The sequence below is a fragment of the Dermochelys coriacea genome, chromosome 2 (genome assembly GCF_009764565.3).
Source record: "Dermochelys coriacea isolate rDerCor1 chromosome 2, rDerCor1.pri.v4, whole genome shotgun sequence".
NCBI classification, from domain to species: domain Eukaryota; kingdom Metazoa; phylum Chordata; order Testudines; family Dermochelyidae; genus Dermochelys; species Dermochelys coriacea.
The window spans coordinates 89,447,179-89,465,062 of NC_050069.1; the positions used below are offsets into that span (position 1 = coordinate 89,447,179).

At 42.1% G+C, this 17,884-nt stretch overlaps 1 protein-coding gene across 16 annotated transcripts in view; it reads left to right on the plus strand.

Annotated features, from left to right (window-relative positions):
• Nucleotides 1-17,884, plus strand: part of PTPRM (protein tyrosine phosphatase receptor type M) — a 729,763-nt gene that overhangs the window by 242,544 nt on the left and 469,335 nt on the right. For all 16 annotated transcript variants that reach the window (XM_038390871.2, XM_038390872.2, XM_038390875.2 and 13 more), the window contains exon 3: nt 2,190-2,461. In XM_038390871.2, coding sequence (XP_038246799.1) covers nt 2,190-2,461 — 272 coding nt within the window. The remainder of the gene's footprint in view (nt 1-2,189; nt 2,462-17,884) is intronic.

Below are 17,884 nucleotides of genomic sequence, written 5' to 3' on the forward strand. Positions count from 1 at the left end.
TGGTGATGGCTTATCTTAAGTGATCACTCTCCTTACAGTGTGTATGATAAACCCATTGTTTCATGTTCTCTGTGTGTGTGTATATAAATATCTCCTCTGTTTTTTCCACCAAATGCATCCGATGAAGTGAGCTGTAGCTCACGAAAGCTTATGCTCTAATAAATTTGTTAGTCTCTAAGGTGCCACAAGTACTCCTTTTCTTTTTGCGAATACAGACTAACACGGCTGCTACTCTGAAACTTTTTTCTTATAAAGAGAATCACGTCCCTTATCTAAATGGAACTGGTAGGATTACTTCTGTTTACTGGGAAGTTCTTTGTTGCTTGCATTTTTCCTTTTAAAAAGTTGGATCTCAAAGGTCTTTTTCACTATGGGTTGATAGTGTATCTCTTTTCTTAGTCCACTGATGATTGTTCATGTGTTTCAAGTCATATATAACTAATCTATTCAAGCTTTGGAAAACTAAGTGATTCTAATGTTGTCATATAAGAGTTTTATAATTCTTAATACTTGAATGTAGAAAACTGTAGAAAACTATGCCATGTCACAGAAATGTTTGGATGAACTTTTTAAATGGTTTAAGAAAATAAGGATTATTTTTCTCTGACACTGCAAATGTTAGGATAATGTGAAGATCCTCCTCAGTTCTTTGTTAATGTAGCCCATAAACATTTTAAATGTTTTGCTGGTTAAAAGAAATTATAACCAGATTTTTTTTAATACCAATGACTTCCATTCATGTTAATAAAGGAAACAGGCCTTGGCCCAATGTGTAAAAGTATTTACTATTACACGATCATATTATGCAATAATAGTTTATAAGGAGTCAATAATACATGATCAGTTCAGATCCCTCATTATTGCAGCTTATTGTAGTTTTTAATCAACTTTGGAAACTGTATTATTTTTGTCTAGGATGAAAATGTTTTCAGGATTTTTGCTTCCTGAATAGTTTAACACAGCTAGGAAACCAGGTTCTTTAATCTGTATATCTATGTAAGACACATGAAAGATCTGGAGTAAAGTTTCCAAGTGTGCCTAAGTCCCATTTTCAAAGGTTACTTAAGGAGTCTGTCTCATTGAGATCAATGGAAATTAGGCTCCTAAATTCCTAAAATCGTTTCTAAAGATGGGACTTAGCCACCTGATTTGCTTAGGCAAAATGAATCCTAGTTCATTTTTGTGAAATTACTTGATCGTCCATTTACACCTCAGAGTTTCAATGACATATTCATTTTCTTGTTTGTGGGGACATACCGGAACTTAAAAGATCTTAAATGATCTTCGGTCAGTTTGTTCTCTACTCAGATTATTCATTCAATCATATTTGAAGTCCATCCTTGGAACAATAACATAAGTATTGGTAGACAAGCCTCCATATAGGGTTTAAGTTTTAGTTTCATACAGAAATACAAATTTCTGAAAAAACATTTTTATCATTCTAATCAAAGAGCTGTACAGCAGTTACAGTTCTTTATCTATTCATCACTAAACTGATCCCTTCCAATTTTTGCTTCAATGGAATGAGTTTGTTACTGATGAAATTAAGAATCTTTTTGCAGGGTGATTAAGATCATGTGAATGCTGTTTTAATCGTTTTAGGGGTGCAACCTTTACACTTTACTGATCTGTTAGTTACTTGTTTGTTTTTTCCTTAGAAATTCAAACACAAACAGCTTTTTTTAAAGCTTAATTAGCATGTCTGATCTTTTCCTTTTCACAGCCTTGGTAGGCCAGAAGTGTCACCTCGATGAAGGTCAAATTTCATCAATCTCAAAAGTGGCAGTGTGATTTGGTGGTGGTTAGAGCAGGGGCCTGGGATTCAGGAGATCTTTGGGGCTGATCATCCTGTCACTTGTGCATGCATAATTCACCTTGACTTCAATGGGAGTCACGTACCCACAAATGATGCAGTGACTGGGACACTGGATTCTATTCCTAACTTCCATTGACTCATCATGTGGCCATGGGCAAGTCGTGTAGCCTTTCTGTGCCACTCCCTGTCAAATTACCATACTTCTACAATACATATGACACTTGGAAAAGGTCCTTCAGATCCTTGAATGAAAGACCTTGTATAAATGCAAAGTGCTATTATTGGACATAGAGCAGAATTGTTATTTTCCATATTTAAATAGGGGATGATGGTGACAGTAAACAGACTGAGGCTGTGGCTGTTTATTTTGCAGGATCTTTCATGTTGGTGAACACCTCTGGGAGGTTTGCTGAACAAAGAGCTCACCTCCTGCTACCGCACCTAAAAGAAAACGACACGCATTGTATCGATTTCCATTACTATGTTTCAAGTAAGAGTGGGTCCAATCCTGGTTCTCTGAATGTTTATGTGAAGGTCAATAATGGTCCGCTTGGTAATCCCATCTGGAACATGTCTGGAGCGGCTACTGGCACTTGGAACAGAGCAGAGCTGGCAATTAGCACCTTTTGGCCTAATTTCTATCAGGTACATTTAATTTGTTAAATTTTGTTTCTCATGTTGAACAAATTTGCAGCCTAAATTTACAACTTGCTTTTTGTCATCAACAAGACTGAATACAGGCTAAGATGACCTGATTAGTGAGTAAAAACAAATGTATGTTACGTTGGTTAGTTTGTTTTAATTGATCTGTTTTGTGGTTGATGCTAAATATATATTTGCATATTTTAATGTTTAAGAATGGATGATTTGTCATTGATTTCAATGGCACAGGATTTCACCCATTACTTGTACATCAGGAACATTAGAATTTAGTAACGGAAGATTTTACAGTGTTAGGCTTGTTTGATTTGCTTTATATTGATAACACTCAATTGTGGCTCTAGAACCAGATGTGTCTGAGTCCACAGGTCTGAATTGCAATTTCAGTTAGTAATTTTAGTTTTTGAGAACACTTGATTAGAGCAGCATTCTTCTGATTAGAGCCTAAGGGTGAAGTAGTAGGAGCTTAACATTGCCGTTTCTTAAGATGCTACCCCTCTGTAGGAAAGTTTACCATGATTCCACAATCACAAACATGTACCCCATATACCCCACACCCCAAAAGAATGTAGGGGGAAGGGGATTTTGACAAACTTCTAATAAAATATTCCTGTACCATTACAATGAGGCTAAAATGCCATGTTGATAGAGGTACAGGCAATCTCAGAAGACATTCGTGTGCGCTCTCTATCTATTTAATCTGCATCAAATTTCAGCTAATATATTTTAGCTAACTGAAGTCTGAGGAACCAAGATACTTCCAAATAGCCTTTCCCACTCCACTGGGACCAGTTTAACGGAAGCCTGTAGCTCAGGCTCCCTAGATAACTGCAATCTGGCTTTTCGGGCTTAGTCACAGCCTATGGGGAAGATCCTCAGCTTTTGTAATTTGATGTAGCTCCAGTGACTTGAGTAGAGTTACTCTAATTTACACCAGCTGAGGATCTATCTCTCTGTCCCCAGCTGCTGCTCCATCTCCTGTCTCTTTGGTTGCATCCACTTCCTCAAGGATCTCTGACACAATCTCTTCAGTTACCCCATCACAATTACAATCTCCACAACTGTTTCTGTACTCGTCACTGCCTACCTTTGTCCCACTGCTCTTAAAGCTTCCCCTCTAATGAACTCCTTAACCATTCATCTTTTGTCACAAAATCCCTGGGAGTGAGTCTTTCACATCCTATCCAGAACTTGGGTATCTTTCCCAGGGACCACCCGATGCTGTAGCACTTTTTACTCCTCACAAGGCGTCAGCCATCTTGTCTCTGCCCCACTCCCTAGAAAGAATAGGGACAGGAAAAACCTCCATAGCAGAATGTGCAGTGGTCTTGCAACAATAGTGATGGAACCCCATTATTTGGCATATATAAAAGATGATGGGACAATCTACAAATAAATAAGAACTGCAGGAAAACATCCTGCATTGATAGGGATGGACTAGGTAATGTAACAATAGTTTAGTTTTTTGTTTTTATAGCTGTAGCACTACCCGCCTACATGACAGTGCTATACAATTCCAATCCATTAATAGGACACCTACAGGGTACCTAGCAACAAATAAATCAAAATGTAGCCAGAAATATGAACACAGGCTACAGATAGTGTTTTAAAGGAATGGTATTTGTACAATGCAGATCTCTTAAAAACATTTTTGAGTCTATTTCCTGATGATTCATGAAAAATGTAGGCAAGTAACTCCCACTCATGCTAACTGATTATTGTGGAGTAAATCCAATTCTAGTCAAACATTTCAGTATTTATTTGGTATTTAAAATGGTTTTATCCTGCATATTATTAACATAAACAGAGGCAGAGCATTTAAAAGATTCATAATTAACATTTTGTTATATTGTGTTCCTGTAGTTATTCATGTTATTGGTACTGTTTATGTCAGTTTCCATTTAGAAATGACTCTTTACAAGGTACAGGCTCTGAACACAGTAATCATTTTAATCCAAGATACATTTTCTTTGTACCAGGTAATTATTTGTGTAGGTTTCACCCTAGATGGAAAACTACTGTACTAGATATATAAATAACATTGATAACCTGCATCTACCAAAACTAATTGTAGGTTAATTACTTGTCATTTAAACTTAAATTGTCAAGTATTCTGATTATTAAGATATATTTAATTCCTCAATTAATTCTTGTTCTAATTGCTGCTACTTAAAACCTACCTCTGACTTAGAGCTGCCCCAGTCGGGAAGTATTGGTTACGTGTTTTCAGCAGAGGGCAACAAAATAAAAGATCTGGTTTCTTTAAGTATATGTGACCTGCTTGCTACCTCTTCAATAGGAGAAAACTCTGTTATTTCATAGGGTTATTTTATGTTGTCAGATCAGTATTAAAATGTGCTTTAGTTTTTTAAGCATAAGCAATTGTACAACTCCACAGATTGTGAGATACAGTGCCCCCCAGCTGAGTTCAGCTGCCCGCGGGCTACTTCCTGATTCCCTCTCTTGGGGTACCTGGGTCCAGGTGGAGTCCTCCAGGGCGTCCAGCACCGGGGTTCCTCAGGGTAACGGGCAAGCGGCAGGTCCGGCAACTTCTCCGGGTAGCGGGTGCAGGGCAAGTCGGGCCAGTCCTGGCGTGCACCTTGTGCCGCGGGGGCTTCCCAGTTGCAGGCCAGGCTGGAGGCGTCTGGCCTCCCCAGCGGCTGGGCCCCCAGTGAGATCTGAGGGCGAGCTTTTATACTTCAGGTCTCCACCTTACTCTCTGAGGAACGGGCTCAGAGCTCCCTAGCTCTGGCACCTGGATGGGTTCATCCCTCTCCGGGGCGGTGGGGAGCCACGCCGCCTCACTACACGCATGTTTACACAACGTTCCTTCTATTGGTGGAGCATGTCCATAGTTAGTGCTCTAGCGTCAACAGTGAGAACAGTGCACTGTGGGTAGCTATCCTACTGTGCTATTCATCATGTTCTGCAGCTAGGAGAATTGTGGGAAGGAAGAGTGCATAACAGTGCATCATGGGTGTGGGCTCAATGTCCAATGATGCAGTTTTTTTGGTCCCATCATTCCATGGACTGCGTTTCATGGCATTTTTCAATGGCTCCTGTTTGCTGTGCACCCGTCATCTCTTTCTGAAAAGATGAATCCTGCACTGCTCTCAACTGTTGTGGTCACTGTTATGAACACATTTTAGCTGGTCATACAGTATGTCATGAGCTCCAAATTTGAACAGGAATCAGAGGTGTCTGACCTTCTGTGTGCCATGGAAAGAAACAACACCAGACTACTTTTGGCATTCACAGAGTAGTTGCACACTGTGGACCGTCATTTCTGGGCTTGTGAAATAAGCACTGAGTGGTGGGATTGCATCATTATGCAGGTCTGGGTTGACAAACGGTGGCTGCAGAAGTTTAGGATGCGGAAAGCCACCTTTCTGGAACTGTGTGCGGTGCTTGCCCGAGCACAGAGGCGCAAGGACACCAAAATGAGAGCTGCCCGCTCGGTGGAGAAGTGCGTGGCAATCGTGGAAGTGTGTGGAAGCTGGGGACTCAAGACTGCTACCAGTCAGTGGCAAATTAGTTTGGAGTTGGGAAATCCACCATTGGGACTCTGTTAACACAAGTGTGCAGAACCGTTAATCGCATCTTGCTACAAAGGACTGTGACTCACAATGTGTGTGAAATAGTGGATAGGTTTGCGCAAGACGATAATTACATGCATATCTCAATTTTGGCCCCAGACCATCTGGTGACTGAGTACATCAATAAAAAGGGGTACTTCTCTATGATATTGGATGGTTTGTGGATCACTGTGGGCATTTCACTGACATTAATGTGGGGTAGTCTGAGAAGGTGCATGATGCACGCATCTTTAGGAGCACTGGCCTGTACAGAAAACTGCAAGCAAGGACTTTCTTTTCAAACCAGAAGATTCCAACAGGGGATGCTGAAATGCCAATATGGTCCTGGGAGACTCAGCGTACCCCTTACTTCCATGGCTCATGAAGCCTTACATGGGAAACCTGGACAGCAGCAAGGAACACTTCAACAATACGCTGAGTAGGTGGAGAAGGCCTATATAATGTGCCTTAGGCAGATTAAAAACAGGCACTGCCTTTATCGCAGGTTAGACCTAAATGAGGAAAATATTCCCATGGCCATAGTAGCTAGCTGTGCACTCCATAATATTTGCGAGGCTAAGGGTGAAAAGTTTCCCCCGGAGTGGAGCGTAGCGACGGATCACCTGATGACTGATTTTGAGCAGCCAGATACCAGGGCTATTGGTGGGGCACAACGGGGGTGCTATTTGAATCAGGGAGGCTTGAGGCACCGTTATGACAATGAGCACCAGTAATTTGTCGTTCTCTACAGTACTCTCCCATATTTTGTTGATTTGCTGCCTTCCGTGAAAATTTTGATGATTCCTGACCATGATATGTAGTCAGCAGACGATCAAATTGCTGCTGAAATTAATAAGCAGTTGCACTCACCATGTGTGGGAGATAAATAGACTGGTTATCTTTCAGAGAGAATGTTTTTATTAAATACCAATTAACGGCACATACAAAAGGCTTGATGGGAAGGGAGATAACAATGAAGGGCAGTGTGGGCTCTTCTAATTGTGTGTAAGTCCAGCTATCATTTTGGAAGCTGCCCGAAGGGGTGGAGTGAACATGGTACCAAGATGGGCTGGGAAGCTGCAAGGAATGTGTGGGAGGAGTTTGGGCAGGGTGTGGAAAGCAGTTCTGTATTGGCTGCTGGGGGGCCGAGCATGCATGTATTCTGTCTGCAGCATGATTAGGGACTTCAACATCTCCTCCATCACTTTTATAATCTGCTCCTGGCCCATTAAAATTTGCTCCTGGCTCTCCTGTCCTATCCTGTCTGTTTTATAATTTTCTTTTAAAGTCTCTCTCCATGTCCTGCATTCTTGTTTTTCTACCTCTGAGGATAGAAGCACCTCGTGAAACATGTCCTTGGTTCCTTTATGTTTGCTTCCTTATCTGGTGTAGGCACTTGCAGGTGTGTAGGAGGTTCCCCTAAAGGACACATCTGCAGAGACACAAGACACAATAAACAGAAACATGATTGTTAGTACACCTCTTTTTAAATATGAATCAGTTTCTCACTGTCCCTTGGCAAGCACACAGCTTGGCAAATGCCCTAAACATGATGAGTTTGGCCCGGGGCTGCCTCAGTATGGGGCAAAGGGCCTAGAAGGTTTTTAAAGAGGATCATTGCAGAAGACTAGGGACAGTCTAGATTATTGTAAATTCTGCCACCATTTCCACAGGCAGGGGTAATTGAAACCGATGTCTCATTCCTGAGGATAAGCAAGGATGCATTTCCTTATGCTGCTTGCCTGTGTGCCACTTTGGTCCTTACATAAGTGACTGCCAATTGACACGGCAAAGTTTCGTACAACGGGGGAAAGAACAAATCAGCTCTGCCAAGGAACCTTCAGCAGAGGATTGACAACTACCTCCAGGAAAGTTTCCTAGAGAACTCTCAGGAGGATTCCCATGAAATCTCGGTGTGCATTAACACACTGTTCTGCTGCACTGCTTAGCTGCACAGGGGAATGTGAAGCACACTCAAACACAGCTCGTCTTGTACATTTCTATCTCTTTACCCACTTCTAGAATATACAAAGCAAAGAACAGCTTTACCTCATATAACCGAGTAGCATCAACTCAAGTAAAAAGATTACTTACCAGAGCTCGCCTCTCCTGCATCATGCATGCCAGAGGTGGCTTGCTGAGACTGGCTAGAGACCCCCTCCGAAGTGGAAAAGAGGTTCCCAACTTGCCACACCACAGGATGACCCCGCAATGTGCGCCACATTGTCCTCCAATTCAACCTTCTCGTCCACAACTTCATCCTCAGGGTTGAGTCTGCTCTCCACTGTCTCTAGCCCTGATCAAGTATCCACAGGGCTCTTGGTGATGAATGGTTGGCTCACTGTCGAGGATGGCGTCCACCTCCTTTACAGAAGTGGCAGTCTTTGGTGCAGCACCAGAGCTACGGTTTGTTTTCCTTGCCTTCTGGTATGTCTACCTCCTTTATCTTCGCACAGCACTAATGTATGTCTCATTCATAGCCCTTATCCAACATACCATGAGAAATCTGACCGTAGGTATCAAAGTTCCCATGGCTGAGCGGACCTAGGACTGCACAGCTTCCTCTCCCCACAGTGCCAGCAGACCCAATAATTCAGGTGTGCTCCTAGCAGGAGAGCGTTTGCTGCATGGAGCCACCATGATCAGCTAAGAAGATTTGATGTGAACTCTCCATGCTGAGGAAACAGGAAGTGGAATTTCAGAAATTCCCAGGTCCTGAAAGGAGGAGGGGCAGATGCCTGTGTACATGCATGCAAGGCAGTGGAGTTTGAACCGCTGACCAGAGCAGTCAGGATGGGCATTATGGGACACTTCCTGGAAGCCATTTATAATGATATAATTAAGTGCCATGTCTACACTGTCATTTTGTCAATCTAACTTTGCCGCAAAAAACTCTACGTCTCTTGTCAAGGTGGTTTTATTTTGTCAGCAAAGCGGGAGAGTTTTGTCAATGGAAGGAGCATTGTAGTGTATAAACTGCTACTATTTTGTCAACAAAATTATGTAGGGCCTTAGTTACACTTGCTCCCCTCTTTTTGAATGATTTGCTTTCTAATTCATTCAGTCTGGAAATACAGAAAAGGGCTGTAATAAAACTTGATTTAAAAAAAACTAACAAACATAATTTTAGAATAAAAAATGAAATTTGAAGAAAGATACAATGTATTTTTAGTAGGGTACACTTGTCTTTAGGCTATTGTACTTTATTTAAACATCATCTCCTTAAGTAATTGGAAGAGCTGAGAGTGAATAAGAATTCTGTGGGAATTCTAGATTTCTTTCTAGTAACCACACACATGAGTTTGAAGGTATAACTTTACACTAAGTTGGCTTTTACCCTTTACTGTCCAATACCTTTCCCTATAAATGAGGAATGAGTTTAGGGAATATGAACTACTAGATCCATCCTGTCTCTTCAAAACTGGCTGAAATTGTCAATCACATCATTACCTGAATGTACTATACTTGGTGCTTGGAAATTTGGTTCAGACCTGTACTTTAGAGTTTATCAGGAAGGACAAAGAGTGAGGTTTCTTGTACAGTAAATGTCCCACTCACATTCACATGTGGCTTATATGTGGCATCAGTTGGGCTTAATACATTTAAAACTAGAAACTGATAAATTTTTTAAGTATTGCCTTATGTCCCAGGGGCTAAAAAAAAAACCCCATGTTAAATTATGTAATTTATTACTAGAAATTTTGAAAAAGATGCATCTCTGGCTGGGTCATCCAAGTTTTAAAAATTGCTTTGTTTTAAACTTTATATGACCGAGTCAGCCCAGATGGGGTGGGAGAGTGGGTTTTTTTTGTTTTAGTTTTTTTGTGAAAAATTGATCTTTATTTTCCAGAAACATACAAACTTATTCTCTCATTTCTTCTTCTTATTCTTCTCTGATGTACAGAACATTGTTACATCTTATCAAAACTTCACCAAGGTGTCCTGACAATGCACCATCTACGTATTCTTCTATGTTTGCAAGCTGCATGTTCATGTAGCCGTCGACAGACACCAGGTAGCCCTTGTACTCCATCCCCCACTTCAGTTTCACCATCACTGGCTTCCCTGTCAGCCCGTTCAGGAAAGGCTTGGGGTTTGGAGCAAGCTCATGGTAATGCTGCCTGGCACAAGGCAGCGGTAAAAACAAAAATTACTCGCAGTGCCGCACGTTTGCCCGCTGGAGTCTAACAGAAAGGCAGGAGTGTTAGAAAGCAGATATATTAGTACTAGATTAAGCAGGTCCATTTTCCCTGGGTAAGGTAACAGAAACAGTTCCAAAACAAGAAGGAACTTGCTGGAACAAATTCAGGCAGGCAGGCTAATTAGGACACGTGGAGCCAATTAAGAAGCTGCTAGAATCAATTAGGGCTGGCTGGATAATCAGGGCACCTGAGTTTAAAAAGGATCTCACTTCAGTTTGTGGCGTGCATGCGAGGAGCTGAGAGCAAGAAGTGAAGGATCTGAGAGTAAGAGGGTGTGCTGCTGGAGGACTGAGGAGTACAAACGCTATCTGGTATCAGGAGGAAGGTCCTGTGGTGAGGATAGAGAACGTGTTGGGAGGAGGCCATGGGAAGTATCCTAGGGAGTTGTAGCTGTTACACAGGTGTTACACAAAACACTGTAGACAGCTGTGATCCACAGGGCCCTGGGCTGGAACCCAGAGTAGAGGGAGGGTCCGGGTTCCCCCCAACTCCAACTTGTATTGGATTCAGGAGGAATTGACCTGAACTGGGAGTCTCACCAGAGGAGAAGGTCCCTGGCCTGTCCCCCCACCCATTAGGTGAACCAGCAGAGACTGTGGGGATTGTTCTCCTTCCTTTTCCCATGCTGGCCAGTGATGAGATTAGCTGAGTGAATGGCAGGTTTGAGCCACTAGCAAAAGTGGCCAAACTGAGGGCTGCTGTGAATCTCTGAGGCGAGCAAATCTGCCAATAAGCACAGGGTCCACCAAGGCAGAGGAGGAACTTTGTCACATTAGTTACATGTCCAACAGTAAGCAGACATTTGACCCAAGTTATATCAGTAAGATTCTGTCATCAACTCTGACCTCCTTCCCTTAAAATCAGAGTTGCTGGGCAATTGTCAGAGAAATAGGACAAAATAACCTGCATAAATACAATTAATTTAACTAGCTTTAAACATTATAAGCCCCATTTTCAATGTTTGGCATGGAAAGACATCCTTCTTTAGATTGCTCAGGTTGGCAGTAGGCACTTAAATTCTACTTTATGTGCAAATTTGGTAACAGGATGGTAGTAGTAGGGGAGAGTGATGATGTAAAATACAGTCAAAGAAGAGAGCTATGGGGAGAAGAAAAGGAGTACTTGTGGCACCTTAGAGACTAACAAATTTATTAGAGCATAAGCTTTCATGAGCTACAGCTCACTTCATCGGATACATTTGGTGGAAAAAACAGAGGGGAGATTGATATAGACACACAGAGAACATGAAACAATGGGTTTATCATACACACTGTAAGGAGAGTGATCACTTAAGATAAGCCATCACCAGCAGCGGGGGGGGGGGGGGGGAAGAAGGAAAACCTTTCATGGTGACAAGCAAGGTAGGCTATTTCCAGCAGTTAACAAGAATATCTGAGGAACAGTGGGGGGTGGGGTGGGGGGGGAGAAATAACATGGGGAAATAGTTTTACTTTGTGTAATGACTCATCCATTCCCAGTCTCTATTCAAGCCTAAGTTAATTGTATCCAGTTTGCAAATTAATTCCAATTCAGCAGTCTCTCGTTGGAGTCCGGTTTTGAAGTATTTTTGTTGAAGGATAGCCACCTTCAGGTCTGTAATCGAGTGACCGGAGAGATTGAAGTGTTCTCCAACTGGTTTTTGAATGTTATAATTCTTGACGTCTGATTTGTGTCCATTCATTTTTTTACGTCGAGACTGTCCAGTTTGACCAATGTACATGGCAGAGGGGCATTGCTGGCACATGATGGCATATATCCCATTGGTAGATGCACAGGTGAACGAGCCTCTGATAGTGTGGCTGATGTGATTAGGCCCTATGATGGTGTCCCCTGAATAGATATGTGGGCAGAGTTGGCAACAGGCTTTGTTGCAAGGATAGGTTCCTGGGTTAGTGGTTCTGTTGTGTGGTGTGTGGTAGCTGGTGAGTATTTGCTTCAGGTTGGGGGGCTGTCTGTAAGCAAGAACTGGCCTGTGTCCCAAGATCTGTGATAGCAATGGGTCATCCTTCAGGATAGGTTGTAGATCCTTGATGATGCGTTGGAGAGGTTTTAGTTGGGGGCTGAAGGTGATGGCTAGTGGCGTTCTGTTGTTTTCTTCGTTGGGCCTGTCCTGTAGTAGGTGATTTCTGGGTACTCTTCTGGCTCTGTCAATCTGTTTCTTCCCTTCAGCAGGTGGGTATTGTAGTTGTAGGAATGCATGATAGAGATCTTGTAGGTGTTTGTCTCTGTCTGAGGGGTTGGAGCAAATGTGGTTATATCGTAGAGCTTGGCTGTAGACAATGGATCGTGTGGTATGATCTGGAAGAAAGCTAGAGGCGTGTAGGTAGGAATAGCGGTCAGTAGGTTTCCGATATAGGGCGGTGTTTATGTGACCATCGCTTATTAGCACCGTAGTGTCCAGGAAGTGGATCTCTTGTGTGGACTGGTCCAGGCTGAGGTTGATGGTGGGATGGAAATTGTTGAAATCATGGTGGAATTCCTCAAGGGGTTCTTTTCCATGGGTCCAGATGATGAAGATGTCATCAATGTAGCACAAGTAGAGTAGGGGCATTAGGAGACAAGAGCTGAGGAAGCGTTGTTCTAAGTCAGCCATAAAAATGTTGGCATACTGTGGGGCCATGCGGGTACCCATCGCAGTGCCGCTGATTTGAAGGTATACATTGTCCCCAAATGTGAAATAGTTATGGGTGAGGAGAGTATACTATATACATAGGGGAGAAGTAAGGATGTGCTGTAAACAAAGAAACCAATACCTGCCCTGGGATGTAAAACTAATAGAAATCTCTGCAAGATTATTGATTTTTTTTTTCTTCTATATCTTTACATTAAGTAGACTTAATATACTTTATTTCTTTCTCTTTTTCAAATACATATTTTTAAATTATTTGATTACAAAGTGTATATAATGAGGTACAGTCCACCTTTTGAATAAAAGTATTGTAGTATCTTTGTAACAACAAAGGCAAGAATTTAGTAAGTGAGGTCATGCATTAGAGGTAAAAATTACTTACTACTTTTGTTCTTTGGAACTAGCAAGTTATCTCCAACAGCACATTTTCACTCATAAGCATTATGATGGTACGCAAACTCCCTTTCTTTGTTCACATATAGAAGGGGAAGTGGCAGAAATGAAAAGTTAATTTTGCTCTTCACTGAAGCAGGCAGGATCAGGGATGGTGGGATGTTAAACCACTTCACTATTTCCTGTTTGGCAGGCATCTGAGGAATAGCCTGATGTAAAACATCTCTCAGCCAGACATTCAGCATAGTGTTTCATGAGCAGCTGAAATCAGTGTTTTAACCAGTTGTTTCCTGACTGATAAGGCAGCAAAATAATTTCCAAAGAAACAAAGGACTATCATGTTTAGTGCAGCTTGCTGTGCAAGAATGTTGTTTTGTTTGGACTAATATACCTCATGTATTGTCTTCAGATGTTGTGTCAGCTGTGATGAAATGCAAAGTTGAGAGCCTAGAGTGAAAATGTTTACATTCTTCAGATCAGGCAACTCATCAAGTGGAAAATGATGAAAAAACTGTACATGGTTTTCACAAGAAATACAGAATGAAGGAGTTATAATCTGCTTCATGGGTGTTTTTTTAAATGATGTTGATAAATACTCAGAAATAATTAGTAATGGTGTAAAAATACAGCCAAAGAAGGGAGTTAGAAGGGGAGGACAAGTGTAGTAGAAAGCACAGGGGAAGGGTGAGAATGTGCTGCATACAAAGAAAGCAATACCTGTCCTGGGATATAAAATTAAAATTCCCCTACAATTACCATGTGGTTTCCATTCTGCATTCAGATTTTCACTTATGCATTTAAGCAGCATATAAGTGTCAGGTGCCAATAATTGCAAACTTCTTAGATACACAATTTGAATACTGGGCCAAATTCTAATCTGTTACACTATTGCAAATATGAAATAACTCCACAGAAGTCATTGTAAATTTCCACCAGTGTAACTGAGATCAGAATCTGACCTATTGTGTTTAAACCTTGTCATCTAATGAAGGCATTCACCATCAAATGCACATGCATAACTGTGGAGTAAGCTGGGTCCTTTCAGTAACTCCTTCACAAAATGACCCTCCAGAATACTTACGTAGTTTGAGTGGCATAACCCTCTGCATGTGAAACTGGAAACCTCTAAAAGGCTGCTGTTTGACTCCAAGTGATATTATGGTTTGATCATACACCTGTCTTTACACTCTATCTGAAGTAAATAGTTCCTGAGTTCATATGATGCGTATAGGGAGGCAAATGTTTATACATCTGTTAGCTAACTCACCTATTTACATTTAGGGTCATGTTTTCATGACAATAGACATTTAGGACAAACCTGCAGGCATACATGTGCATTTTTGCACGTACTTTTGTTCATGCAGCTACTGTGGTTGTCTGCACAAAGAGGGTGTTTGCACACATTGACAGCTACTTATATCCCTTACCAGTTCTTTGATATACAAATAATCTATTTGCGAGTGCGATCACGCTGAGCCTATGCTTGAGATGTTTTTTAAAAATCTGGTCTTTAACTCTAGTATACATGGACAACCAGCATGTTAACTTGTGCAAGTGGAGTATTTATTGTTTAAAATTCACTGTATGACTTGGGATTTATAATCTCACCAATGAGTTTTATACTCTTATAACAGGTTTCAGAGTAGCAGCCGTGTTAGTCTGTATTCGCAAAAAGAAAAGGAGTACTTGTGGCACCTTAGAGACAAATTTATTAGAGCATAAGCTTTCGTGAGCTACAGCTCACTTCATCATATGCATTTGGTGGAAAATACAGTGGGGAGATTTAAATACACACAGAGAGAACATGAAACAATGGGTTTTATCATACACACTGTAAGGAGAGTGATCACTTAAGAAGAGCCATCACCAGGAGCGGGGGGGGGAAGACGGAAAACCTTTCATGGTAACAGGCAAGGTAGGCCATTTCCAGCAGTTAACAAGAATATCTGAGGAACAGCGAGGGGTAGGGTGGGGGGGGGGAGAGAAATAACATGGGGAAATAGTTTTACTTTGTGTAATGACTCATCCATTCCCAATCTTTATTCAAACCTAAGTTAATTGTATCCAGTTTGCAAATTAATTCCAATTCAGCAGTCTCTCGTTGGAGTCTGGTTTTGAAGTTTTTTTGTTGAAGGATAGCCACCCTCAGGTCTGTAATCGAGTGACCGGAGAGATTGAAGTGTTCTCCAACTGGTTTTTGAATGTTATAATTCTTGACGTCTGAGTTGCGTCCATTTATTCTTTTATGTCGAGACTGTCCAGCTTGACCAATGTACATGGCAGAGGGGCATTGCTGGCACATGATGGCATATATCCCATTGGTAGATGCACAGGTGAAAGAGCCTCTGATAGTGTGGCTGATGTGATTAGGCCCTATGATGGTGTCCCCTGAATAGATATGTGGGCAGAGTTGGCAACGGGCTTTGTTGCAAGGATAGGTTCCTGGGTTAGTGGTTCTGTTGTGTGGTGTGTGGATGCTGGTGAGTATTTGCTTCAGGTTGGGGGGCTGTCTGTAAGCAAGGACTGGCCTATCTCCCAAGATCCGTGAGATTGATGAGTAGTCCTTCAGGATAGGTTGTAGATCCTTGATGATGCGTTGGAGAGGTTTTAGTTGGCGGCTGAAGGTGATGGCTAGTGGCGTTCTGTTGTTTTCTTTGTTGGGCCTGTCCTGTAGTAGGTGACTTCTGGGTACTCTTCTGGCTCTGTCAATCTGTTTCTTCCCTTCAGCAGGTGGGTATTGTAGTTGTAGGAATGCATGATAGAGATCTTGTAGGTGTTTGTCTCTGTCTGAGAGGTTGGAGCAAATGTGGTTATATTGTAGAGCTTGGCTGTAGACAATGGATCGTGTGGTATGATCTGGATGAAAGCTAGAGGCATGTAGGTAGGAATAGCGGTCAGTAGGTTTCCGATATAAGGTGGTGTTTATGTGACCATCGTGTATTAGCACCGTAGTGTCCAGGAAGTGGATCTCTTGTGTGGACTGGTCCAGGCTGAGGTTGATGGTGGGATGGAAATTGTTGAAATCATGGTGGAATTCCTCAAGGGGTTCTTTTCCATGGGTCCAGATGATGAAGATGTCATCAATGTAGCACAAGTAGAGTAGGGGCGTTAGGGGACGAGAGCTGAGGAAGCGTTGTTCTAAATCAGCCATAAAAATGTTGGCATACTGTGGGTCCATGCGGGTACCCATCGCAGTGCCGCTGATTTGAAGGTATACATTGTCCCCAAATGTGAAATAGTTATGGATGAGGACAGTCAAAGTTCAGCCACCAGGTTAGCCGTGACATTATTGGGGATACTGTTCCCGGGGCCTCTCCTTTTGCCCCTCCACCCCCACGAACATGATACAGTTCTGAGGTGACCTAGAATCCTATTTTCGACGTCTCCGACTCAAGGAATATTTCCAACATATTAACCCACAGAGACCTTCCTACCAACAGGTTTCAGAGTAGCAGCCGTGTTAGTCTGTATTCGCAAAAACAAAAGGAGTACTTGTGGCACCTTAGAGACTAACAAATTTATTTGAGCATAAGAAGTGAGCTGTAGCTCACGAAAGCTTATGCTCAAATAAATTTGTTAGTCTCTAAGGTGCCACAAGTACTCCTTTTGTTCTTCCTACCAACACTACAAAAAGAAGGATTCTGGGTGGACTCCTCCTGAAGGTCGAAACAGCAGACTGGACTTTTACATAGAGTGCTTCCGCCGACGTGCATGGGCTGAAATTGTGGAAAAGCAGCATCATTTGTCCCATAACCTCAGCTGTGCAGAACACAATGCCATCCACAGCCTCAGAAACAACTCTGACATCATAATCAAAAAGGCTGACAAAGGAAGTGCTGTCATCATGAATAGGTCGGAATATGAACAAGAGGCTACTAGGCAGCTGTCCAACACCACTTTCTACAAGCCATTACCCTCTGATCCCACTGAGAGTTACCAAAAGAAACTACAGCAGTTGCTCAAGAAACTCCCTGAAAAAGCACAAGAACAAATCCACACAGACACACCCCTGGAACTCCGGCCTGGGGTATTCTATCTGCTACCCAAGATCCATAAACTGGAAATTCTGGACGCCCCATCATCTCAGGCATTGGCACCCTGACAGCAGGATTGTCTGGCTATGTAGACTCCCTCCTCAGGCCCTACGTTATCAGCACTCCCAGCTATCTTTGAGATACCACTGAGTTCCTTAGGAAACTACAATTCATTGGTGATCTTCCTAAAAACACCATCTTAGCCACTATGGATGTAGAAGCCCTCTACACCAATATTCCACACACAGATGGACTACAAGCCGTCAGGAACAATATCCCCGATAATGTCACGGCTAACCTGGTGGCTGAACTTTGTGACTTTGTCTGCTGGAGTAAATGGGGAAAAATGGAGCCATCGTCATTTACACCAGAAAATTTTGGCCCATAATCTTCATGCATTAATCAAAGTATAAGGGAATACCAGTTACTGATGCACATGCTAATATTATTTTAGAACACTATGAACAGATGAAAATTATACTGTGAGAGGGATTTGTGGCTTTCTGTAGCACGTGTCATGTCTTTGAGTAAAGTGAAAGACATGTCAGAGACGCCTTTTTGGCTGAGGTATGTCA